At 40.9% G+C, this 27981-nt stretch overlaps 1 protein-coding gene across 1 annotated transcript in view; it reads left to right on the top strand.

Annotated features, from left to right (window-relative positions):
• The window catches only part of WSCD2 (WSC domain containing 2), a 233971-nt gene that overhangs the window by 167204 nt on the left and 38786 nt on the right, over positions 1-27981 (top strand). Inside the window, exons 7-9 of the mRNA XM_069963971.1 lie at positions 10920-11094; positions 13862-14026; positions 18541-18741. Of these exons, the coding sequence (XP_069820072.1) occupies positions 10920-11094; positions 13862-14026; positions 18541-18741 (541 nt within the window). The remainder of the gene's footprint in view (positions 1-10919; positions 11095-13861; positions 14027-18540; positions 18742-27981) is intronic.

The raw sequence follows: 27981 nt of genomic DNA, 5'->3' as shown, positions 1-27981 counted from the left end.
GCTGATGATGCAGACAGGGGGCAGGGTGTGATGTCACAGGAGGCGCGGCTGCATCCCCCAATCCCCTGAGTGATTCACCATATCTGATCGGCCAGAAGCAGGTGTTGCACTAATTTTACTGATTGTGATGGGTGGGGGACTGTGATGATCAGCTGAGGGAAAGCATTGCATTCTGGGAACTGCTCAACCAGGAAGGACAGAAACACAATACAGAACAAAAGTTCTGGTAGTTTAAAAACTGGGATAGACAGGTAAGTAATGCTATATGCTTCTGCAGAAGTTTAAATTTTTTAACCTCTACCTGGAGTTCCCATTTAAGGTCCTTGTAGGTAAATATCAGGGAATAACAGTACTAACACGTTACTTATATTTTATTATTGCGCAAATCTACAAACATACAAAAAGCAGACAGAGTATAACTTGCCTACTTTAGGGTCCTATTACACGGGCCAAAGGGAGCCCTGTCAATACTGTAAACGAGCGCCAATCTGCGAGATCGGCGCTCATTAACTAGGCCTATTACACGGCCCAATAATCGTTTAGCAAGGGCTGCAGTGCTGGGGACCCGGGAAGAAGCAATCCCCTAGGGGGGCCCTGGAGCATGGACAGGAAATGTATACTGTTTACAGAATCATCAGCCGCTGGACACACATCGCTATTACATGTAGTGATGCTCGGTCGGCGGCCAATGATTGTAGATTTGGGCCTAAAGCCAGCGATCGTTGCATCGGCTGATCGTTGTTTCCATTACACTGAGCGATGATCGGCCGGATCGGGCCAATTTACCTTATCGATCTGTGTAATTGAGCCCTTACAGTCCCACCCCCTTACTGGACCAGATTAAGTAGTGGTCATATTCACCACTTTCCAATGGAATTTTGGGTGGTTTTGTCAAAGAGGTTTCACTATATTTAGATTTCTCATGAGCCTTGCTGCGAGTTAAAGGGGTTACCCCATACAGTATAATGCGGAAAAAATCCTTTAATAATACAGATGACTATTATAACACCATTTATGTAAAAAAGCCACTTCACTCTTTTTTAGTCAACTTATTGACTACTCTACAGCTCTGGTCTCCTCCTCTTCTGTGGCCGATACCTGTGTGATCATGTGACCAGGAAGCAGCTGTATTTCCCAAGATTGAATGGCAGTCTAGCCCTCGTTAAAACAGTTCACTTCTCTTGTCTCCTTCCACTGAACTGTATGCAAAGTAGTCCCTCACACACAGCTCTAGAGATCAGATTAATGAATAATTCCTGTAAATCTGATTTACCTAATTATTCTTCTCCACTGATCTGAACAAATTATCCCTCTTATTGTTATTCAAGCGCTTCTCTGAGCCACTACATGTAAAGAAATACACAGCTAACACTACACATAAATCCATTCCATGGAAAAAGAGAAAGCTACAGTATATCTCTCAGAATTTCTGGCCAGTGCTATTTTCTCTACCTACATATAGAGATGTATGAAGTGCATAGAGAAAGCATATGAGGTGTAACCTTCTACACAGGTATGAATGCACTTGGTGAGATGACCTCAACAGAACCCGAAGAAACAAGTCATTTCAGTATATGATAGTAGGCGTATTTAGGTATGTATTGCATATGTAACACATAAATTTAATATAACCTCCACATTCAGTTTATATCATATTTTACATTCTGTTCGCCTATCAGCATTCATCTATTGGAAATCACAATTTGCTCCATCTGTTCAAGTTGTTATTGAAGAGAACTTTTGTAATTATTCATATGATTTCGTTTTAGGGAAAAGAAAAGTTTGTGAATTCTTGGAATTGTCTAAACCAGGACGTCAAACATGCGGCCCTCCGGCTGTTCTAAAACTACAATTCCCGTCATGGCTGGAGAGCTAAAGCCAAAACTTTGTCTGTCCAGACATGATGAAAACTGTAGTTTTGCAACAGCTGCATATTGGACACCTGTGGTCTATACGATATCTGTTTACAACTTTATTATAACATTTATCATTTAGCAATTTTTTTTTAGTAAATATCATATAACTTATCGACTTACAATTTCTTCTTACTTTTTAGATTGCCTTGCATTACATTAGTGCTCTGGAATCAAGGGTGCTTTAAAAATAAATAATATTCACAATAATAATGAAATGACTAGAAGATAGCCTATCCTGTAATAACATGCATCCACCTAAAGGGCCGAGTTCTTATGCTAGAACAATGACCTTCATACTGCCCATATGATGCTGTACATCCCTTAGAACAATGACCTTCATACTGCCCATATGATGCTGTACATCCCTTAGAACAATGACCTTCATACTGCCCATATGATGCTGTACATCCCTTAGAACAATGACCTTCATACTGCCCATATGATGCTGTACATCCCTTAGAACAATGAACTTCATACTGCCCATATCATGCTGTACATCCCTTAGAACAATGACCTTCATACTGCCCATATGATGCTGTACATCCCTTAGAACAATGACCTTCATACTGCCCATATGATGCTGTACATCCCTTAGAACAATGACCTTCATACTGCCCATATGATGCTGTACATCCCTTAGAACAATGAACTTCATACTGCCCATATCATGCTGTACATCCCTTAGAACAATGACCTTCATACTGCCCATATCATGCTGTACATCCCTTAGAACAATGACCTTCATACTGCCCATATCATGCTGTACATCCCTTAGAACAATGACCTTCATACTGCCCATATGATGCTGTACATCCCTTAGAACAATGACCTTCATACTGCCCATATGATGCTGTACATCCCTTAGAACAATGACCTTCATACTGTCCATATCATGCTGTACATCCCTTAGAACAATGACCTTCATACTGTCCATATCATGCTGTACATCCCTTTTTTTAATGGAACTCAATGGAAAAACGGATGCACACAATTGCATCCGTTTTTCCATCCGTTTTTTTACAAAAACGGATGAAAAAACGGATTGCGAAAATGTAGTGTGAACCCAGCCTTAGTTGTTTTTTAGTTCCCAAACTGCATTTCCCCTGACCCATATTGTTCTGTTCCCTCCTTTGCTGCAGTCATTCTCATAGACTGTAATATTATCACTCCAGACCATTAATTTGCAGGAAAGAGCAATTCAGTTGTACTTCATTGACTGTTTATATACTAGGTATGGATAGTAATTGAGATGCATCATTATAGATTTCCCATCAGATAAACTTGATGGAACGGTGTACTCAAAGAATGCATAGAAACTCAATAAAGCTCCTCAGCAATATTCATATATCTACAAGCAGCGGCGGAGTGACCTCAATCATGTGCAAAAAGTTACCTGGAAATATCATTAGACTGAGAAAAAAATGACTGGTTGTATTGACAGAAAAGCGGAGAGTCAAAAAGTCCTTGTTAATTGAGTTCTATTAGTCAAGCGTCTGCCCGGTGACCATTGGAGAAAACCAGAAGAAGAAATGAACATGTGACCTTAGCAATGTGAGATCGATTGTGCTCGGCTACATGTACGGATTGCTGACAGTGTAAATCTAATACAATCACCCATAAATGCCTGGGAATATTCCTTTTTATCATTGTAAATGTAGCTTTTTAATTCATTCATTTATTTATTCATTTATTTAATCTTTTTTTTTTTTTTCATCTTTGATGCCATTTAACTCCTTCATGACCAAAGGTCATTGATGTACGAATATGCCGGTCACACTGAAGCAGTGCCCTGCTCTTCACCTTCTTTATTTTATGTATTTATTTGTACATTTTTTTATTTGTACAATGGGAAGAGGGGTGATTTCAACTTTTACTGGGGGAGGGGCTTTATAATATAAAAAGGAAACTCATAATAGCAATTAGGGATGGTCCGAACCCTCCGAGGTCCACTCGGCATCAGATTTCCGCTGTCTGCCCGCTCCGTGGAGCGGGTGGATACAGCGGGAGGACCGCCTGGAAAACTGGGATACAGCCTATGGTTATGGCTATATCCCAGTTTTCCAGGAGGTCCTCCCGCTGGATCTGCCCGCTCCACGGAGCGGGCAGATAGCGGGAATCATTACCGAGAGTTCGGGTTTGTACGAACCCGAACCAAACTCGGTTCGGACCATCCCTAATAGCAATCATTAAATTGCTTATACTGGTCAATGCTATGCTTTTGCACAACACTGATCAGTGAGATCCACACTCTTCTACTAGAGTCTGTCTGAAGTGCAGATCGCCAATTGGGCAGCATAGAGATAGGTAGGAGACCTCTGGGTGTAAGAGAAATCAATCAGGACCCCTGAAGTCACACTGTGGGTGCTCTGATCTTTCAATGTCAGGTACCGCTTCTGTCATGAAGGGGTTAATGGTGGCTATCTCCGTTTTGACTTGTCTGACTATTATTCTTTAGGCCTGGTTCACACTATGTATGACACCGGCTGTTCTGTGACCCGGCCATGTCACAGAATGGCTGGTGTCAGTGATGTTTATTCCAGCTGGTACTGCAGTACCGGCCGGGCTAAACTTCAATTCTATTGAATTGGGATGCGGGTGCATCCGTGTGCGCCCGCATCCCAAATTACCAATGAACACAATGGAAAGAGCGGCCGCAGCCGCACTCTCCGTTGTGTGACCTGTCAGGGTTGTGCGGCCACTGTTCATTGAACTTCAGCCGCACAAAACTGACATGTCAGTTTTCGCAGCGGCCGTTAGAGATCCGGGCCGGAGTGTATACTATGTTTATACACTCCAGCTGGGATCCCCTTCATTTGAATCTTTTGCATTAATCACGGCCGTTGTTGCAAACTACAACGGCCATGATTTATGTAAAGCATATGTTGTGTGAACATAGCCTTATAGTGTTTGTCTGTCTTGTCTCATTTTGTGTCCCAGTTAGCTCTTGAAGGGAACGTTGCCCAGTTGTCGCCTACTGCCTAGGGTCGGGCAAACATGAGGGCAGGGGCAGTTTTGTGGGGGACAGTGCTCACACTTGTGTTCCTTCCTGGTTCTGGGTTCCCTTAAAGCGGTTTTATTTTTTTTTATGTACAATTAATAATATTTTTCACAGAAAGTCAATTTATTTTTTAAGTGACTCTGTATCCACAAAACCGCTGGTACATCCTTTGATGAGAGTGAATCAATACCGGACGTGTCTTTTAAAATGTACCCAGTGCCTTGGTAAGAGCAAAAAATGATCTTTAAATCTGTAGCAGGAAAGTGAAACTGGCATGGCCTAAGGTATCTGTGCCCCAGGTCTGTGACGCCTCTCCTTACGTCCTCCCTAACCACCTCATCATTAGGAACACCCCCAGGCCAGATTTCTATTCATCGCTCTTCTAGACTGCACCTGTGTCACTACAGAACAAGGGCACTGTTTAGACAAGTGATGAATAGGAGAAATCCTGCCTGGACAGTGTCGGACTAGGGTGTCCCACCAGAAGAAATGATCCTGAGGGCCCACCAATGAAGAACCAGTGAGAAACAACATGTCAGTCAGTGTTAGTTCAGGTTCTGAAGCTGGTGGCCCACCGGAGGATCCTCTTGTGGGCCAGTCCGACACTGTGTCTGGAGGGGTTCAAAACAATGAGAAGGGTAGAAAGGAAGAAAGAAGAGACGTCGCAGACCTGGGGGACAGACACACTACCGGTAAGATTTACTCTCATCAAACAGATTGTACTAGCGGGTTGGTGAGTTGGTGGACACAAAGTCGCTTTAAAGAATGTGTTTACTTTTAACCCCTTACATTCACAGTGAATCCTGATCCAGAGTGGATTGGCAAATACACTGGCAATAAGCTGGCAGCATATAGGAGCTCCTGAAATAAATGGATCTGCCAGAAATGGCAAAGTGCTCCGACTCCCATCTATTTAAATAGAAAAACCTAGTGCTGAAACATTTGATCATAGACTGATGATACAAGTGGCCAGAGATGACTGATCTCTCCAGGTTGCTGTGTGCATTAACTCCTTATTATATTGTAGCAGTTTTTATTTGATCTCAGCCTTATCCACCAGAATACTGCCAAACTTCAATGCTAGAAACAAAAGTTGTGCTCTTTCTTCTTTACTTCCCATATAATCCCTTTAATGGCCGCAGTTACTTTCTCTCCTACAGCGGGTGACTTTGGTGTTGGATATGGGTGATTTCCGAACCACGGTCAGGAATCGAATAATAAAACCTGGATGAACATACACACACAGCATAGATTTCTTTTATTCCTTTATTTAGATTTTAGTGTTTTATCATGATCACAGACATCTAGCTGGAATTTGCTGCAGTTTTCTAAATTGAAAAGATAAAAAGGAATATGCAGCTTTACAGCGGCTGTAAAATGTGACATTTATGTGATGCATCAGATCCTGCGCTCTCTTCCCTCCATCGTCTAAGTGTTAAATATCTCAGGTCATTGAGAGCACAGTGTCTGGCGTATCTTATCATATTTGCTTTCCCTACTTTGCAGGAATTGCATAAAATCTTATTACTTTTATTACGTCTGCTAATTGTTCAGAATATGGTTATACGTTTCTTAATAAAGATTGCTAGATTGGTTTAGGGATTCATGAACTTTCTGGGCGGAGTTCTTCAGAGGATGCCAGAGAGATTTGTCATGAACTTTTTTGTTGTAATATGTATATAATTTTTTTCAATAGCAGTATAGTTAGACACTGTTCACATTGCGTTTTTCTTTTTCCTTATCAGTATTTTTAAAGTGAATTTACTATCAGGTAAATAGCTTTGATTTTTTTTTTTACATGAATAGATTGGCGCTGGCATGGGGATGCTAGTGGTGTGGTCCTTTTTTTTAAACCACCGCCGGCTTCCCACACACGGCGCTGGTCTATTCCCAGGCAACGTCCCGTCTCAAAGCACTGGGAGCAAGCCCGCCTCCCCCAGTGTAAGATAACCCCCTGCCCTCTGACCTTTCTCCATTGATACTAACCATCACAGAGGGGAAATTATCACACTGGGGGCTGGCGGGCACGCCCCCAGTGCTTCATGCCAGGCCGATGCTTGGTGAATAGACCAGAGTCCATCACGGGAAGCAGGGGGCACTTCAAAAAAAGGACCGCTCCACCCGCATCCCCATGCCAGCACCAATCCATTTATGTAAAAAACTCAAAGCTAAGTACCTTATGTTACAATCCCAGGTGCTATCTGCGATCACTGTGCCCGCTAATTAGCCATTTAAATGCAGCTGTCAAAGTTGATCACGGAGGAGTGGTCCCCACTTGTGACCCAGCCGCAATGGGACTGATCCCGCCTTGGTAATCCCAGCTCGGCAATAGAACACCGATCTCTTGGATCTATGCAGAGATCAATGGAACTATAGTAGAAGTACCCCAGGGGGAATAACTCTAACTCCAGGGGAAATACCCTAACCCCAGGGGGGCTTCTAGTATAAGTGTTAAAAAAATGTTTTTTTTATTAATAAAAGTTTAAATCAACCCCTTTTCCCATTTTATAAATAAAAATAAATAAATAAATAAACATATTTGGTATCGCCAAGTGCATAATCGCCCAAACTATTCATTTATTATATTGCTGATCTCGCATGGTAAATAACGCAAGCGCAAAAAATTTCTGAAATGCAAAATTGCGCATTTTTCGTCACATCAAATCCAGTAAAATTAAATAAAAAATGATCAAAAAGTTGTATATGCGCAATCAAGGTACCGATAGAAAGTACAGATAATAACGCAAATAATTACACCTCACACAGCTCCATAGACCATAAAATAAAAGCATTATAAGCATGGTAATAGAGCGATTTTAGGAACATGTATTTTTTTAAAAAGGTTTTAATTTTTTTAAAGCAACCAAATAAAATAAGTTATACTTACAGAATTCCTGAAACCAGTTTGGTGTCTGTGGTCTGTTCCTTGTAAGAGTTCCTGTCCAGGGCTTGATCCCAAATAGTTATAAGACAGAATGCTATGATGATATTTTGTATATTTAGTGAAGCCATAAAAATATGGCGCTGACCTTCTAAACAAGTAGAGATGTTACATTCCTTAAAGCTTATGTAAGTAAACACTAGTGCTATGCAAGTAACTCTTTTTGTACCTCAGCCAATAAAACACTGACTCGACCCTTAGTAGAAGAACACCCTGCCCCAGAATATATATCCTGCCTGATATCTTTAAATAAATGAGAACCACTTTGAGCATAAGACGTGTTGATTCTTCTCCTTGGGCACAAGATGCTACTTTTATCTATGTAGTTTGGAACGGACAAAATGTCATTACTCTTGGGAAGCATCGCGTGGGAGAAAACTTACCAAGGGAAAAGGTGGATATAAGATGCCCCCTCTCAGCTTGGACAGGATTCTGCCTTCCTCATGGAGGGAAAACGAGGGGACTAGCAGCCGCTATAAGGGCTAGAGTAACGAGATGAAGCTACAGCCATCCTAGAGACATAACGTTGCTGCAGCCCAATGCCTACCTTTCTTGTTGATCAAAAACCAAGCCCCCTCTATAAATGCTAACTTTCGGTTAAAAAAAAAGTGTTATTTTTAGTTCACCACAGCATCTGGCTACAATATTGCACACACCCATCAATGGCGACCTAAACACCATCATTCAGCATTTTGGCACAGGGTGTGTCGAGGGGATCTACAAGTAACACCATCCTTGGGAAACCCAAAGTATACAAAGAACATAGCACATGGGTAAGATGGTAGACAAAGATGAGGGAGGGGATACAGGGAGGTGCAGCACTGTGAACCTACTTCTCAGCTATTGATTTTAATGGTATCCGCATCCTGATGTCACCGATACAGTTGATAATTGTGCTTCCCAATCAGAGATAACTGGCTGTAAGTCGGGATTCTTTCGATGCCTACTTGGCAGCTGCCTAATTTCCCCCTTCCCATACTGTTCAGCTCACAAATGGGGCATATCCACAATTTCTCTAGAGACGATGACTTGTAAATGAAATCCGGGATCTTTGTTCCATTTGATTAGCTTTGCTTTGTCTCAGCTCATAGCGGTAAATTGTCTGTCAGCGTTAGAAATTCTTCCTCATAACTCGGCTCTTTCTCATCGAGATAAGATAGTGGAAGATTTCCCCTAGAAATCACTCCATAGGTGCGAGAAGGTGCAGGTTCAGCATCAAAGGGGCCGGATTTATAACGCTCTGTCGGCTTCTTCTAAGTGTCTGATGTGCAGGAATCGGGTTGTCTTATAATGAGCCACCTCTCTATTAACATGAAGCCTTGCATTTATAAAAGTTTGATCCATCTGATGACCTGGGAAGTATCACAAACCTGAAGGAAATGTAATTGCAAGTTTTCATTAAAAAAATATTTCAATGTTTGAGGATTTTTTTTTCATCTTTATAATTATTTGCATAACTAGAAAACGTCAATATTTTCTTTAAAGGGGCAGTTCAACAATTTTTTTTTCCCTTTCAAATTAGCTGGTGCCAGAAAGTGCCGGAGATATTTAATTTACTTCTATTAAAAATAAGTCTTCCAGTACTTATCAGCTGCTGTATGAAGGGTTAACATATAAGTAAGGCTGGATTCACACATTCATGTGGAACCCATGTGCTGTATTGGTTCAGTAACGTAACGTAGTGCTCCGGCCATCCACGAGCTTCTGAATCATCATAAATTATGATAAATGTCCATTCCATGATATATGGCCACACATGGATGTATGGATTCAGCCTAAGGCTATGTTCACACAACATATTTTTTTTTCTGATAAGAATGGTCGTTGTTTTCAAATAAAACAGTGGTTCTTGACATAGAGAAATGTGTTGCATTGAAGTCAATGCAAACAATGACCCCTGTTCACACAGAGTATTGAACAGCGGCAGTTGTTCATTGAAATCAATGCAATTTTCAGTGCAACATTGGCCGTTGTCTGTACATTGTGTGCACATAGTCTAAGTGACATCTGAGGATTATTTATGTAGTTTTAAAAAAATTTTTTAATAAAGTGGCCAACCCCTTTTTTTATTTTATTTTTGTGATATTATTATTTTTAATATTATTTATTTATTTACATTTTTTTAGGGGCCTTTTTCTGTTTTGTTTTATTGCTGATGATAAGTGGGAATGCAGCCCCCAAATATTCACTGCTGAGCTAATATGGGCTTGCTAAGACCCAGCAGCTCACTGCAGGTAAGGCTGGGTTCACACTAGGTTTTTGCAATCCTTTTTTTGCAAAAAACAGATGAAAAATGGATGGAAAAAAGAACGGATGCATTTGTGTGCATCCGTTTTGATCCGTTTTTCCATTGAATTTCATTATTTTAAAAAATGGATCGGTTTTTTTTAACGGACACAAAAAGGTCAACTATGTTTTTGTGTACCTAAAAAAAAACGGATCTGTTTTGATCCTTTTTTTTTTTTTTTTTTTTTATGATGGTATTTAATGGAAAAACTGATCAAAAGCGTTTTTCCATTTTGTTTTTAATCCGTTTTTTGGACACAAAAAATGAAACACGGATTGCAAAAACCTAGTGTGAACCTAGCCTAACCAGAATCCGAATCCATGTCAACTTACTTGAAAATCACTTGAAAAGTACTGGGTACTCCAAACCCTATATCTGCCAACATTACCAGGACCTATTTATTGGGGGGGGGGGGGGGGAACCTAGTGCCATAAATTGATGAAATTGCATGTACCGTATATTGATTGTGTCTTGATATGCTATAGATTAAAAGAAAGTGAATCCTGTGTTTTTGTGCTATTGTGCTAATATGTGCCATTAGCGCCAACCCCCCCCCCCCCCCCCCCCCCCGTCCCACCGCACTTATTAAGCCCAATGTGCTAATAACCGGCTTCATACATATACATTACATTAAAGAGGAAAAATGTAACTGAAAATGAATCCGTATCTTTCTATTTAATTAAATGTGAAGAATTGAGTCACATTGAGTGAGACTCTGTGACATTGTGCGCTCCTCTTCCATTGCACTAAGTTCCTGTTCTCATTGACTTCCCCCAGGAATATCCATTGGCAGTCCTAGCAGGAACAGTCTGTCACTGTGCTTTCCCCACAACTTATTTCACACTTCACGAGCGGGAGGATGAGCAGCTGTGCGCACAGAAATGTACTGGAGAGGAGTTTGAGAGCTGCGGCACACCGGATTACTTCATAGTGTATCAGACACAAGTACAAGGTAGGACGGCGGAAGAACCGGGAAATCTCTCCTAATAAGCCGGATCATTACGGTGTCTGGAGGGCAGATGTCTCATACTTCAGATCCACAAGCTGCCTTCTATTTCCTTAACACTTTGTGGAAATATTTTTATTTTGACTCTAATAACTGAAGGTTATGACTATAAGACCCCGTGCACACAGAGCAAGAGCGGCGGAATTGTCCGCCACAGAATGCCGCCAGCCTCCGTGTTATAATGGGAGTCTATCCGCGTTAAAGAATGAACACGTTCACGGAGGCTGGCGGCATTCTGCAGTGGACAATTCCGCCGCTCATGCTCTGTGTGCACGGGGCCTAAAGAGAAACCTTTACCTAAAATAAAAACACCTAAAGAGGAACTATAATTAGGATAGAAAAAATCTAACCTACTGATAGCCCCCTATTATGCACGGAGTGCTGAGGAGGAGGCTATGTCTCTTATCTTCCTCCTCAGCGCCGTTCTCTTGCTGTCAGTAGTGTAATTCTTGGTCCGGAGCACTGTCCCGCCCCCCATTACGTGTCAGCCCGCCCGCTACATTAATTACTATTAGAAGTAATGGGACAGGGCAGTGCTCCTAACGGTGCTCCGGACTAAGGATTACATTGCTAACAGCACGGGAGCGGCACCGAGGAGGAAGGTAAGAGACATACAGGGCCTTCCTCCTTGTTGCCCTGTGCACATCTGGGGGCTATCTGTAAGCTAGATTCATCTAACTTGCTGATAGTTTCCCTTTAAGATTGTGATAAGGGGGGGGGGGAGTATCCCAGCAGTCCGATCCTCCATGATCTGACAGTTCCTTCATGATCTCCATGATCGGCCGGAGCCGCTCGCTTCACTGTGTAAACTAACAGGTCTTTCTGCGGCCGGAATTCACTGAATTCCGGCCGCAGAAAACTTACATGTCAGTTATTTGCATGGCCGCACAGATCCCGGCCGGAGCGTATACGATGTGTGTACGCTCCGGCCGGGATGCCATCGCTTAATAGGCTGTGTTCCGCTGCACAAAAACTACGGCCGTTGTTACCATCGGCAACAACGGCCGTACTTTTACGTAGTGTGAACATAGCCTTAAGCAAATTCAAGAAAAGCAAAAGTTATGTGAGGTTTATGCATAATCATTCAAACAATGATAGCCTATACCTTACATACAGTGCGTATTTCCTTCAAACAAATTCATAAATTTAATAAAATCTAAAAAAAAGTTTCTCCCTCACACCACAGAGGAAATGTGACCAGTTCCTAGGTTAAAGGAATATTTTATTATACCCAGTGCTGGGCTGGATGGACGGTTAGGGGTCATGCCAGAAGGATTCTCTCTTAGATTTTCTGTGAATCCCGGCATCATGTTGTTTTCTGACCTTGCACGAGCTATAATGGTGTTTACGTTTTCTCCAAAAATGTTTCGCTATAATTGTGACTATTATCATAGCGATGAACAAATATGCACGGACACATTCAGACTCTACTTGTAGGTCATGCTGAATATTATTTCTAAGGACCTTAACTGGAAATTATGTTGTTCTGGGGATTTTGTTGCTCTACATGCTGCCGGTGTCTCGCTATTTTTGAAATGGCATGCTGGGAGATGAAGATCAAGAAGAGTTAGAGGCGTTAGAGATTATATACGCCTCCTTTAGTCTGCATTTCCATACTATGCATTTAGAATGTATAAACTCATATTAGCTTTCACTTGACTTATTCTTCTGGTTATTATCCATCTATTATAGATGTTCTGGTAGAACAAAATGTGGATCCTACTTTACATATCTGTACGGCTATGTTCACAAATGGTGTTTTTTGATGCTACATTGCCACAAATTACGCATTCCATTAAAATAACACAATTGTACTGTGACTTGGCAATTCGTTGCAAAAATGCATCATTAGGCCACGTTCACATGGCGTATAACACTGGCCAATCTGTGACTCAGCCGGGTCACAGAACAGCCGGTGTTAGTGAAGATCATCCCGGCCGGTACTGAGATACTGGTCAGAAGATCTTAATTTCTGTTGAATTGGGATGCGGGCGCACCCGTAGCACACAATGGAGAGTGTGGCCGGAGGTGTGTGAACTGACATGTCTGAGCGGCTACTATTCAATTATTAGCAGCCGCACAAAACTGACACAGAACCGCCCGGAGTGTATACTATGTGTATATGCTCTAGATTGGATTCCATCCATTCAAATACAATGTATGTTTTGCATAAATCCCGGCCGTTGTTGCAAATTGCAACAACGACCCTAATTTAGGCTAAACATATGTTGTGTGCACATGGCCTAAACGTTACTTCAATGCCCTGTGAGGACATAGCCTCATGGTACAGTATACGTGATTCTGCAGCAATGAATTAGTTTTTATGCCGATCAGCGTTTAGACGAAACAATAAATAGTTTGGGGGGGGGAGGGGGCGTTTTTACCAACGTTTTAAGATTGCTTAAGGCCATCTCACTCTCTAGGGTGAATCTGTGAAAACCTGTTTAGATGAAACAATCTGCAAATTATCAGCAATGATTGGATAACATGTTGAAAGACCACGAATAACGATTCCTCGTTGGTCGCTCGATCCTTAGCCGTATTTATATGAGCCATCGTTATCGCAAAAATTTGAATGATAATCGTTCCATGTAAATGGACCATAAGGGAAGATTATCTTTTTTCTGTAATTAAAATTGATAATATAACTGCTGGATTTACCACTTGTCTGTTCACCTGATGAGCTGAAATCCATTCTCGTTCATGTTTGCAGATAACCGTTGTATGGACAGGAGATTTTTACCAAATCGTACAAAGCAACTTATTGCCTTGGCAAGCTTTCCCGGTGCAGGAAACACCTGGGCCCGCCATCTCATAGAACTGGCTACTGGCTTTTATACTGGAAGCTATTACTTTGATGGATCATTGTATAATAAAGGTAGGTTGAAGCGTAAAGTTTAAGTACCTAAACAAATTGTAAGATCCTGATGGGAACTTCCCGCTATTCCAGCTGTGTCGTTAAGTGCAAGTGCTTAGGAAAGGTCAGCATCTGTGCGCTGTAAAGCTACCCAGACAATAAATCAAGCCTCAGCCGACTGTGTGTACACAACTTATTGGGAAGGTTTCTAGAGCCGAGAAAATAATCAACCACTTTACAAGGAATAAAAAGGAATAGATTCTGCATATGTAATGTAGGAAAACGAATTTACTGATAACAAAATGAGAATGAAATAATGAAATGAAATTTATTTGGTGTCAGTAACAATAATAATAATAATAAGAAGAAGAAGAAGAAGAAGAAGAAGAAGAATTTGTAATTTTAATTTGATTAAACATGTGTACATTAGTAATAGTATTTGACGGACGTCTGTAAGTGGGAAATAATTGCATACCGGCCACCACTATGCTGTCTGTAATGTTTACAACTAGACGTGGATGTAGGCGAGTTGCCTTGACTACATAGCAGCAGCAGAAGAAGAGACTTAAAGGGACTGATAACATGTAATCTCAAGACATATCTAACCTGCTGATATGTCCCTTTTGTGCACAGAGCTCTGAGGATGAAGGTAGGTCTCCTTAGTGCTGTTCCTGTACAGTGAGATCCGTATGCTAGTTGGGCGGTTTGGAGCACTGGGTGTGGGGCTAAGACCCTCAGAGCTATGATCCGGCCCTCCCGCGGCAGGCTCACTTCCTTGATTTTCATTAGGAGAGGAGGGGACCAGCCAGTGGCGGCTCAGGGTTATTCTTGGGCAAGTAGCCCCGCCCCCAGTGCTCCAAACTGTCCACTTAGCATAAAGATCTAACTGCTAACTGCATGGGAGTGGCACCAAGGATGAAGGTATAGGTGCTATTAAACAGAGCAATAATCGGCTTAATCAGGCCAATTTGCCCGATTATTGCTCCGTGTCACACAGAAAATAATCAGCTGATGAAATGATCATCGGCTAATCATTTCTTTAGGCCCAGACCTAAAAAAAAGCAACGGCCGCCGAACGTGCATCACAACGTGTAATAGCAATGTGTGGCTGACAGGTAATACTTTACCTGTCCACGCTCCTGGTGTTCTCCTACGCTTGGCACTGTCTGACAGGCTGCTCAGCCAATAAAATGTATTATTATTATTATTATTATTATTATTATTATCATTATTTAAAATAAATGTTTATGCTACTAGAGTTGCTGTAAAACAAAATAAAAAAATATCACCTTTTTCAGCGATTATATAATGGGTATACAGCATTTCTCTCCCCTGATTAACCCTATATTAGATCCACCTCTAAGTATTGCTCAAACGGTAGTTGGATGAAATGGCCAGTTTGCTCATCCCCGACTTTTATGTGTTGCCAGCTATACAATAAGGGGATAATTATATAAAGGTGCACAAAGCCAGTATACAAATCAGTCTGCCTATAGTGTTATACAGTCAGAACAATAGATACTACACCATGTACCCCTTTATGATACAAAAATTGCTATTTTTGTGGAAATCTGATAGATAGATAGATAGATAGATAGGAGATAGATAGATAGATAGATAGATAGGAGATAGATAGGAGATAGATAGATAGATAGATAGATAGATAGGAGATAGATAGATAGATAGATAGATAGATAGATAGGAGATAGATAGATAGATAGATAGATAGATAGGAGATAGATAGATAGATAGATAGATAGATAGATAGATAGATAAAATAATTTTCATACAAAAATTATCTAAGGTTTTTGTTAAAGAAGTCCTTCAAAATTTTTATTTAAGTATTGTATTGCCACCCAAAAGTTATACAAATCACCAATATGCACTTATTACAGGAAATCCTTATAAAGTGCTTTTTTCCCTGCACTTACTACTGCATCAAGGCTTCACTTCCTGGATGACATGGTGATGTCACTTCCTGGATAACATGGTGATGTCACTTCCTGGATAAAATGGTGATGTCACGACCCGACTCCCAGAGCTGTGCGGGCTGTGGCTGCTGGAGAGGATGATGGCAGGGGGATGCTCAGTGTCCCTCCAGTGCCCTGTGTCTCTCAGTGTCCCCCTGCCATCATCCTCTCCAGCAGCCACAGTCCGCACAGCTCTGGGAGTCGGGTCGTGACATCACCATTTTATCCAGGAAGTAACATCACCATGTTATCCAGGAAGTGAAGCCTTGATGCAGTAGGAAGTGCAGGAAAAAAAGCACTTTATGACCATTTCCCTTAATAAGTCTATATATGAGATTTGTATAACTTTTGGGGGGCTATACAATACTTTAATAAAAATTTTCACCGGCCTTCTCCTTTAATAAAAGGATGAAAATCTGGATCCTCTAATTTGTATCCGCAATCTGAAATTGCATTTGTAGTGTCTTCCGTATTGCAATCCGTTTTTTGCAGATCCGCAAAAAAAAAAAAAAAAAAAGTGTAGTGAAGGAAAAAAAGGTGATGGAAAAAATTATCTCATTAGCTGTCCCAACCCCCCAAAAAGGTAACATGGTCGTCCGGGGGCCATATTACAGTCATTTCTATCACGCAGGATATTTCTGAAAAAACGGGGCTTGTGATATAATAAAAAAACGGATCTGTAATACAGATAGTTTTGTTGAAGTTTTTGTGAATTTAAATGTACTCTCCGCAAACTTTGTACTCTCCATAGACTTCAATGGGGGTGTCTGTTGCGTAATCACGACTGTATGAATAGCACCATTGGAATTCATTAGTTGTAACAGATTCAGTATTTACAGATCCATGAAAACGGATGAAATATACTGATGTGTGAATGTAGCCTTACTCATGCTATGGCTTTGTTCACAAAACGTTTTTTCAGCCCTGTTTAAAATGACGTCCGTCATTTTGAGTCTAAAATAACGGCCGTTATTTAGCAGCTTGGCCTCCCCTTAGTGCAATGACTGGTGTTAGTACATTATTCTAGTTTGAGGTTACTGATTGTCCATTGGATGCGGCTTAATTGAAAAGTCCATTGAATTTAATGTTAAAAACGGAGAAAGAACGGTGACAAAAGAAAAACTGTGTGCAAACTACTAATAAAAAGCGCCCGCTGTTTGCAAAAGACGTCCGAAAATAATGATCATGTTAATTATTTTGACGTCCGCTGTAAAAACGTCCGTTATCCAATACACTGTGTGCATTGGACGTCCGTCTTCCCATTGACTTCAATGCATTGCCATTGCAGTCAGTTAAATCTGACTTTTTTTAAATAGCAAAATCGGGCGCCTTTTCAATATTTTTGACGTTGTGTGAACATAGCCTAAAGGAGAACAACTTAAGCACTCAGGTGTTTGATGGAGAAGGAGCAGCTGGGTCGGGCAGCACTGAACTCACATCATCCCCTTTGCAATCAATCAGAATAATAGTCAGAACTTGTTCTACTCCGAGATATTTACCTGCAATCTTCCGGGGAATCTTCAGCCTTGATTAGAGCCATTCATCTAACGTCCTTCCGTCATTCTCCCCATTTCACAATGAGATTATGATTAGAAATATTTCCTTGTACTTTACAAATGTCAAGAAGCATTCAATGTGTATTCCGGGGCTTTTTTCACTCATTTGACTAAGCAACAATGTATCCAGGCAACTATTAGATTAGCCACCATGCAACTCGGCTGCTGCCTGGCATAACTGGGAAAAACAAATTACACATCCATAATTGATGTAATACAGCTACTTACATCTTATGTTTCCCCTGGCTAGAATCATTTGCTTAAAGATTGTTTGTTTATTTGCTCGGAGTTCTCCTCTCTCTGTCTCGGTGAGGACTTTGGGTCATTGATATAGAATTGGAATCTGTCAGCACAGACAATTTCATTTCTAGCCTAAATGGATATGTAGAAAATAAGCTTGAAAAACAAATACAATAAATGCAATTGCCTGCTCCCCTTGGTAAGAACGATAGAAGTCAAAGAAAATCATAGTCAAACGTGGCTGGACAGACGGGAACATTTTCTACAGTACAGAACAGATTCATGGTAAAAAAAGTTGATTAAAAATATAGTGAATATAGAAAGCATCAATAAAGTACAATGCAACCCTCATGTGGGTTCAGATCTGTCCATGGTTCTGAGGAACAGTTTTTGGATTATCTGCATTACTCTACATAATTAAACAAGGGGAAAACATTCTTTCAAGTCAAATGGTGTCATAAAGTTGCATAGATTTGTAATTTATGTCTATTTAAAAATCTCATGTCTTCTAGTACTTATCAGCTGCTGTATGTCCTGCAGAAAGTGGTGCATTCTCTATAGTGCTCTCTGCTGCCACCTCTGTCCATGTCAGGAACTGTCCAGTAGCAAATCCCCATAGAAAACCCATTCTGCTCTCCAGACTGGAAGGAATACACCGCTTTCTGCAGGACTAAAAGACAAAAATTAAAGTACATTATCTGCCGTTAAAGCATCTGACTCCTTTGAAAGACATTCAGTTTTGTAAGTCATTTTTGTGTATATTTTGCAGGCTTTAAAGGGGAGCGAGACCACTGGAGAAATGGGCGCACCGTTTGCATAAAAACTCATGAAAGTGGAAGAAAGGAGATCGAGTCTTTTGACGCTGCTGTTTTACTCATTCGGAATCCATACAAAGCATTAATGGCGGAATTCAACAGGAAATATGGGGGACATATTGGATTTGCATCGCAGGCTCACTGGAAGGGGAAAGGTAATCGTTTCTTTTTTGTTCTGAATTCACCGCTATAAAACCTCTTCTAGTGAGGCCCAGTTTACACTGAGCAAAAACAGCAGAAGGGGGGCTCTCCGCTGTGGAATCCGTCCGTGCTCAGGATTGTCACCCTTCACATCAGTAATATTTGCTGGATTCTCAAGGATAGAGAGGCGCTCTTTCTAGACACTCTCTACTGTTGCTATTGTATCAAAATAGTTAGAAATAGTATAGAAATAATGAAACATAAAGGAGGTTTTGCTACTTACAATCTCCTTTGGTAGGGAGTCCTCTAAAAAATAATGGTGTCAGGTTTGCCTTATGCTGGGACCCCAGACAATCAGTTGTAATCTGTGGGGGTAACTGATAGCAGGCGTTTCATTTATGTTTTGTATATTTCTTATATAAAGATTTACATGGTGCTCATTGAAATCAATGGGCTGTCCATGTAATGCTGTGATGTGGTGGGCGCTTATAAAAGAGAAAAGCTGATGGTAGCCGTTCTCTTCTCCAACTATTTGATGGAGTTTCCATATCCAGGCTCTGCATTGTTATGACCGAGTTCCCTATTGAGGACGATGAAGTTGACCTTCCAAACCAGACAATCTTTATCATTATAGACCTTTGAACAATACTTATATAGGGTCATCAACTTCTCTAATGTTTTACATATTATAATAGTGGATTGGTTAAAAGAGATCTTCTGAATGAATTATGTGCACGGATAATAGATGTGCGCAGATGTGACTATCTCCCCTCTGTGATTCTAATGGAGCCACGTTGCAGAAAAGCGGGGGTTCTGTCACAGTGGGGGACGGCGGCAGTTTATATGAAAAAAACAAAGTGATGTACCAAGTGGTACTTTGGCTTTAGTGGTTGTAGCGCCTGAGAAAGAAAGCCTTCCTCCCCCCCTCCCCTCCCCCTCAGTCTTATTTCTTCCCCCTTGTCTCTTATCTTTTCCCTTTGTCCCGTTGTTTTCTTTTTTTTTTTTCTTCCTTTGTCATCCAGTTTATAGGAATAGTCTGAGATTGAATTTAGATATATGGGTTAGTACCACTCAGACTTTTTGACTGATATTATTTCTTGTTACATTTGTTTTTGTTTTATAATATTGTATGACCTGATTTTGTAAGCATTGACTATATTACTGTATCTGGAAAAATATCTATAAATACAGTTTGAAAAAAAAAACACAAAAACAATAATAATAATAACAACAATAATATGAAATGAGAACTCCAAAAATATACACATAATTAAGTATGTTGCATGAAATAGATCTGTTTATTATTATTATTATTATTATTATTATTATTATTATTATTATTATTATTATTATTATTATTTTCATTATTATTAAATTTAGTTAAAATATTAACCAATAGTGTAAAATTGGGCTGTAGCAGAATGAGGAAAATGTGTAAACAGAAAGAGTTTATCATGCAGGGACACGGTCCCCATCCATCACTGTGTATTCATTATGCCAGTAGCCACTTATATTTTATTCTGTAGACTTAGCAGATAGTTTTTCGTCATGTGGACAGAAGTTTGACAAGCGATGCAACAAAGAGGATTTCATAGTTTCAGATTCACCAAATTAGCTAAATATAGATATTGCCAAAGCTGCATTACTGCTAAATAATAAATCAAACTCTCTTCTGACTGACACTGCTTACTCTTCACCCAGATGAAAGCCATAGATCATCATGAAATAGTGAGAAGCTGTTTACTTTAAGGTCACCTCAAATTAAATGAAGGCAATGACAGTAGGAAAAATAATTTAAGGCTGGCTTCACACTACTTCTTTTCATCCGTTTTTGCAAAAAATGGACGGAAAAACAGATGCATTTGTGTGCATCCGTTTTGATCCATTTTCCGCTTGATCCATTTTCCGCTGTGTATGTTGAAAAAAAAAACGATCTTTTTATTTTTTTTTTTATAATGGAAGTCAATGGAAAAAAGAATCAAAATGGACGCACACAAATCTGTATTTTTTTATTAGTTTTTTTTTTTTTCAATCCGTTTTCTGTAAACACCACAAACACCATGCTGCCCATGAATAACTAATATCAGAATTATGGTAAGAGAAGGAGGCCGTGTCCTAACGTGGCATGTGCTGTGTGGCTGCGATGGAAAGTGGTTACTGGTATTTAATAATATTGTGACTGTTGACGGAAAAAGCTCAATGAATTCTGAGCTTTATTTTCTGATCATATTCCGTCATGTTCTACAAAACTGATAAAACGGAGTTTTATAGTACAGATAAATAGTGATATACTGCGAGAGATACCCCAGAGCTTCCTAAGGCAAACAAATTACATATTCTCCAATGATCAAAGCAACTCTGCTTGATTGAGTCTGCTTTTCACTTATTGACAAAATCCAAAGATAGAAGGACCAATAAACATGTAGAAACTAGAAGTTTTTTGAAATAAAAGTGTTCAGTTGTAACTTTGCTAAAAGTTTGGCTCAGTACCATCTTTAACCAGTAGGTGGTTTGTTTCAGCTGACCTCCTAAAATAGAGTCAGTCACATGGTAGAAAAAAAGAAGGAGGAACGATTACATAATCTAAAAAGGGAACTTCAGGTAGAGGTTAAAAAAAAAATGAAACTTCTGCAGAAGCATATAGCAATACTTACCTATGTATTCCATTTTTAAAACTACCAAAAATCATTCTTTTCTTTTTTTTTGGGGGGGGGGGTTGTCCTGCTTTGTGTTTCTGTATTTCCTGGTTTATCTGTTGTACAAAATACTACAGGTTCCAGAATGCAATGCTTTCCCTCAGCTGTTCATCACAGTCCCCCACCCTGCCTATTCCCCGCCCAAAGCTGTTGTAGAACATCCAGGCTGTGTTCACACATTGCAGTTTCATTGTGTTACTGAATTATTTGCAGTAATTTATGATTTCATTGTGGTCCCACACAGCACACAGTAACTACCTGTAACACCACACAGCACTGTATTCTCTACCTGTAACACCACACAGCACGCTGTATTCTCCACCTGTAACACCACACAGCACTGTATTCTCCACCTGTAACACCACACAGCGCTGTATTCTCTACCTGTAACACCACACAGCACACTGTATTCTCTACCTGTAACACCACACAGCACTGTATTCTCTACCTGTAACACCACACAGAACACTGTATTCTCTACCTGTAACACCACACAGCGCTGTATTCTCTACCTGTAACACCACACAGAGCACTGTATTCTCTACCTGTAACACCACACAGCACACTGTATTCTCTACCTGTAACACCGCACAGCACCCTGTATTCTCTACCTGTAACACCACACAGTGCTGTATTCTCTACCTGTAACACCACACAGCACACAGTAAGTACCTGTAATACCACACAGCACTGTATTCTCTACCTGTAACACCACACAGCACGCTGTATTCTCTACCTGTAACACCACAGAGCACACTGTATTCTCTACCTGTAACACCACACAGCACTGTATTCTCTACCTGTAACACCACACAGCACGCTGTATTCTCTACCTGTAACACCACACAGCACACTGTATTCTCTACCTGTAACACCATACAGCGCGCTGTATTCTCTTCCTGTAACACCACACAGCACGCTGTATTCTCTACCTGTAACACCACACAGCACGCTGTATTCTCTACCTGTAACACCGCACAGCACACTGTATTCTCTACCTGTAACACCACACAGCACACTGTATTCTCTACCTGTAACACCACACAGCACTGTATTCTCTACCTGTAACACCACACAGCACGCTGTATTCTCTACCTGTAACACCACACAGCACGCTGTATTCTCTACCTGTAACACCACACAGCACTCTATTCTCTACCTGTAACACCACACAGCACTGTATTCTCTACCTGTAACACCACACAGCACGCTGTATTCTCTACCTGTAACACCACACAGCATACTGTATTCTCTACCTGTAACACCACACAGCACACTGTATTCTCTTCCTGTAACACCACACAGCACGCTGTATTCTCTACCTGTAACACCACACAGCACGCTGTATTCTCTACCTGTAACACCGCACAGCACACTGTATTCTCTACCTGTAACACCACACAGCACACTGTATTCTCTACCTGTAACACCACACAGCACTGTATTCTCTACCTGTAACACCACACAGCACGCTGTATTCTCTACCTGTAACACCACACAGCACGCTGTATTCTCTACCTGTAACACCACACAGCACTGTATTCTCTACCTGTAACACCACACAGCACTGTATTCTCTACCTGTAACACCACACAGCACGCTGTATTCTCTACCTGTAACACCACACAGCATACTGTATTCTCTACCTGTAACACCACACAGCACACTGTATTCTCTACCTGTAACACCACACAGCACGCTGTATTCTCTACCTGTAACACCACACAGCACGCTGTATTCTCTACCTGTAACACCACAGAGCACCCTGTATTCTCTACCTGTAACACCACACAGCACCCTGTATTCTCTACCTGTAACACCACACAGCACACTGTATTCTCTACCTGTAACACCGCACTGCACTGTATTCTCTACCTGTTACACCACACAGCCCTGTATTCTCTACCTGTAACACCACACAGCACGCTGTATTCTCTACCTATAACACCACACAGCACACTGTATTCTCTACCTGTAACACCACACAGCACGCTGTATTCTCTACCTGTAACACCACACAGCACTGTATTCTCTACCTGTAACACCACACAGCACTGTATTCTCTACCTGTAACACCACACAGCGCTGTATTCTCTACCTGTAACACCACACAGCACGCTGTATTCTCTACCTGTACACCACACAGCACACTGTATTCTCTACCTGTAACACCACACAGCAGGCTGTATTCTCTACCTGTAACACCACACAGCACACTGTATTCTCTACCTGTAACGCTGATACTGGAATAAAGTAAAGGACTTTTTGAATTTTTTTTTCTTTTACATGTGTTACTGCATCATTTTTGTGAATACGCTGCAGTACTGCAATGACACTCCAACGTGTGTGAACACAGCCCTAATTTCACTGCACAATTAGAGAAATCAGTGCAACACCTACTTCTGGCCGGTCAGAGATGGTGAATCACTCAGGGTATTGGGGGATCCAGCCCTGCCTCCTGTGACATCACGCCCTGCCCCCTGTCTGCATCATCAGCCTGTCCTCAGCAAACACACACAATGTGAGACAGAGGCATGGAAGATTTGTCTCCTAAGGGAGGATAGCAGAAGGAGCAGGAGACAATGTGGATTTGCACAGGGGCCATTTTTTTCACTTCCTGGATTTCTATCAGCTACCAGTGTGGCAGAACCACACAGATACGGTAATACATTGTATAGACACATATATTTAACTTTTAATGTACTTTTAATAGAAAACAAGTTTTTCTTATCCGGAGTTCCCCTTTAAGGTACCTAATAATGTTTAGCAAATAGTTCTCCCAACCAATCAAAAAGCAGTTAAGGGCTATGTTCACACACCGTCAAAATAAATATGAAAAATGAAAATTGCCACTATTTGCCGTTAAAAGATGGCTGTCCAATAAAAACAGATGTCATTTTGACGGTGTGAACATAACTTGAGTGATGTCAGAGCCAAGAAGGCTTTGTTTACACAATGTCTTTTTTTTAGCCATTCTACTTTTTTTTTTTTTTTGCACGGTCATCATTTTGGCACTAACATGCGGCGGTTTTATGTAAATAACAAACTTAATTTTCATAAAACATAAGAACTTTGGTGCCAAAATGACGTCTGTCAATAAAACGGCAGCGAAACAAAGACTTTGTGTAAATATAGCCTAAAAGCCTTTACACACAGCTGCCTTTTTAGAGATACCAGGTGTTAGGAGATGACTCCTGGGAGGGACAGATATAGGTCAAAAAAACACAGATAGGTGCAGGACCACACAAACACAATAATTGTCAGGATATAAGACCAGGACAACAAAGGACAGGTGTAGCCCTGATGCTGACACCTGCCCCGCTGTCTCTGCTTAATTGCCTCAACAGCCCTAACGGCAGCGGACAACTGTTCGATGGTCCCTAATCCTATATAAGTGAACACGGAACAAAGACAGACACAATACGATATAACAGTCAGAGTCAGAGGTCCAAGTCAGCAAAAAGAGGGCTGTGCAGTACAAAAAGCCAGAAGTCAGAATACCAAATACACAAATGTAGGGAACACTAGGTCAAAACACACTAGTAAACTAGGCTCTATCCCATGCACGGACTAAGACACATGGGAAAATATTTATGGAGCCTGAAGTCCCAGCCCCAACACCTTTGCGCCAACGTACCCCCAGCAACCCAGCCGGTAGTTAGGGATGTCATCTGCGCGCCCCCAGCAACCGACAGGGCCGGTCACAAGGGATGCAGACGGTGCTGTCAGGGGGCCAGCCATGTGCTCCGGCAGTGCCGGATGCCATGAGCGCGAACCGGCTTTGAACAAATTGTAGTTAAAGCAGAATTGTAGAGAGCGTTGAGCATTTGTTCTCAAAATAATTTTTAAATTAATATAGCAGTTTTCCATTAGTACACTAATTGTTGTAAAGAAGCAATGCATAGAAAGTTTTCCGCTTCTTTTCAGTACAGACTATGTAATTTCAAATTAAAACAGGGCAGTTCTTTGTTATACACTTATTGTGAAAAAGTAGTGTATAGAAGGTTTAGTGTCCCTTTTACACACTTTATCGGATGCCAATCTTGTAGCTACTCACCAAAATTGGATATTTTTTGACAGCTTGAAAAAAAAATGTTCCTTATCTTTCCCGTATAAAAGCTGTTACTACTCCCAACAAAGGTGATACTTTTGGACAGCTTGGAAAGAGCCCCTGCTTATTTTGCTACCTCTGTGTGCATAAACGTCTGCCGGCATCTGTAACCAAAGGGATAATTTTTACACTTGTTGGTGTTGGCTATTGGGGAAGTCCAGGTTTGGACCGAACTAGATTGTTCCAAAAGGAAGTTTTTGCTGAAGTTTAATAAACTTGTTGAACCAAAAGTATGGTTATGTTAGTCTGTCTATGGCCCCTACCACACAGGCCAATTATCAGCCAAAAAGAACAATATTACCCAGTGATCAGACAGAGAATGAGCAAATGCTGGTTCATTTACTGATCATTTCATCTTGACATGTCAAAAAATCCTTATTGCTTAGTCACTAGTCACTACTTTTCACACATCCACCTTTGTCATACATCAGGCATGACAAAGGAGGGTGTGGCCTCCGAAACTTTGTGTGGTTACGCCAACTGCTGGCCTCCCGTCCAGAGTAGAGGTCTCTACAGCTAAAGGACACAAAGAGATATCCCCGTCCAAAGCCGCGCGCGCACATCAGAGATGAGTCCGACGCCCATAGAGAATGACGGCTCCAGTCATTCTCTATGGACGTCGGACTCATCTCTGGGGAGCGCGCGTGGCTTCGGACGGGGATATCTCTGCGGTGGGACGGGCTCCTGGACTTTGTGGAAGCAGTAAGTACGGCACGGGGGGTAAAAGGTTCTCTTTAAGAAGTGTTTGAAAACGCATTGATGTGTCAGTATATTTACTGCAGTTGTTTGTTTGTTTGTTTTTTAACAAAATCGTGTCCCTCCTGATCCACAAGAAAAATGTTCCAGCACCAATTTCCTTTAAACCACATTTATTGTAGTCAAAAAGATTTAAAAAAATAATAACTATTGTTATTTTATGAATCTTTTTGACTGCAATAAGCATGGTTTTAAGGATATTGGTGCAGGAACATATTTTCCTTTTGAATCTTTGGTTTCCTGACTGCCCCGAGGTCAATCTCCCCACAAGCTTCCGGAACCACGAACCAAGCTATAGTTACTTCAATTTTATATCCTTCCTATTGGCATGATCATGGGTGAAGTGGTTAAAAAGTTTTTTCAAACACTCTCGAACCTTATTAAGTCCTTTAACATGTGTGTGTACAGCTGACGAATGATGGAGGAAAAGGGCTGCACAAATGATCCAGTGTTTGTTTTGTGCACCGTTACCTGCACAATAGTCCGGTCCCGTTATAGCCTTCCTAAATGAGTGTTGACAAAAACAAGAGTGCGTCATCCCATCTAAAAGGCCCCTAAAGCAGCAGAGAACAGGTTATGCACAGCAGTGTACACGCCACAGGCTATAAACAAACCTTAGCCTACTGCAGGGAGGAGAAGAGATGACCGGGAAGTAAAAAAGGGAGAAGTTTAATGACAAAAGTAAAATATACAGGGCAGTTACGATTTGTGGTTGTCATCTAGAGTATTATTTTATTGTTGCTATAAAACAGCCGGGACACAGTCTACCTAAAATGTATTCAAAAAATTTAGAGAAGCAGAAATGATATCGGATAGCACGATAAATGGTGATAACTCACTTCTCACGCTTCTCATTTAGTGTTTGCAAAGTACTCGGTATAGGGGTATACTAATCAAAAATAAATTAAAAAAAGCCAATGGTTTACATTTCTGGTTAAATCTATTTGACATTTTTATTTTACTTTCAAACTAAACTTTATTTTTTTACCAGATGTAAATCTCTCTGGTGGTGGTATAAGGATACATCTAGCACTACTGGTGGTTAATAAGCGCCTCCTTCCACCACCCCAACGGTAACGGAAGTGACTGACCAACTTAAATCACTCAACCATATAGATAGACTAGAGTTATGGACATGACTACAAAACAATTTTTTCACAAGTGGAGAAAAATTTTAGAAAAAGTGTCTCCAGATGAGCACAGGTGAAACATGGTAAAATTCCTAATGCTCTGAATAGTTTTGCACTGAGGACTTGAAGGGATCTTTAGGGGTTCTTAAAGGAACATAAGAGGGAATGGTGGGCCTGCTGACCCTTGACCAGTGACGCGATTCAAAAATTCTTTGTTATATTTGTTAAAGGTTTCAGGGATTGTTTTGACTCCTTGTGGTTGGAGATCAAGGACGTCTTTAAGATGCACCTATTGGATTGTGAGGAGCTTTTTTTATCCAACATGACACTTTTACCGCAATAGGTTGTGAGATAAATTGGACACTATATTGGGGGACATAATAACATTTCACAAGTGTATAAAGGGGAAGTCTGTCGTGGGGCAAAAAAATTATTCCAGGCTGGGATTGGGTGAACATTAAAAAAAAAAAAAAAAAAGTCATATTCACTTGTCCTGGTTCCTGCGCGGTGCCACATCCCACTTTTGGACTCTAGCTGGCTGTCTTTTTAGCTCCTCCATGG

The sequence above is a fragment of the Dendropsophus ebraccatus genome, chromosome 3, assembly GCF_027789765.1.
Source record: "Dendropsophus ebraccatus isolate aDenEbr1 chromosome 3, aDenEbr1.pat, whole genome shotgun sequence".
Lineage (NCBI taxonomy): Eukaryota > Metazoa > Chordata > Amphibia > Anura > Hylidae > Dendropsophus > Dendropsophus ebraccatus.
Note: the sequence above shows the minus strand (reverse complement) of the source record. Positions and strands in the feature narration are given on the sequence as shown.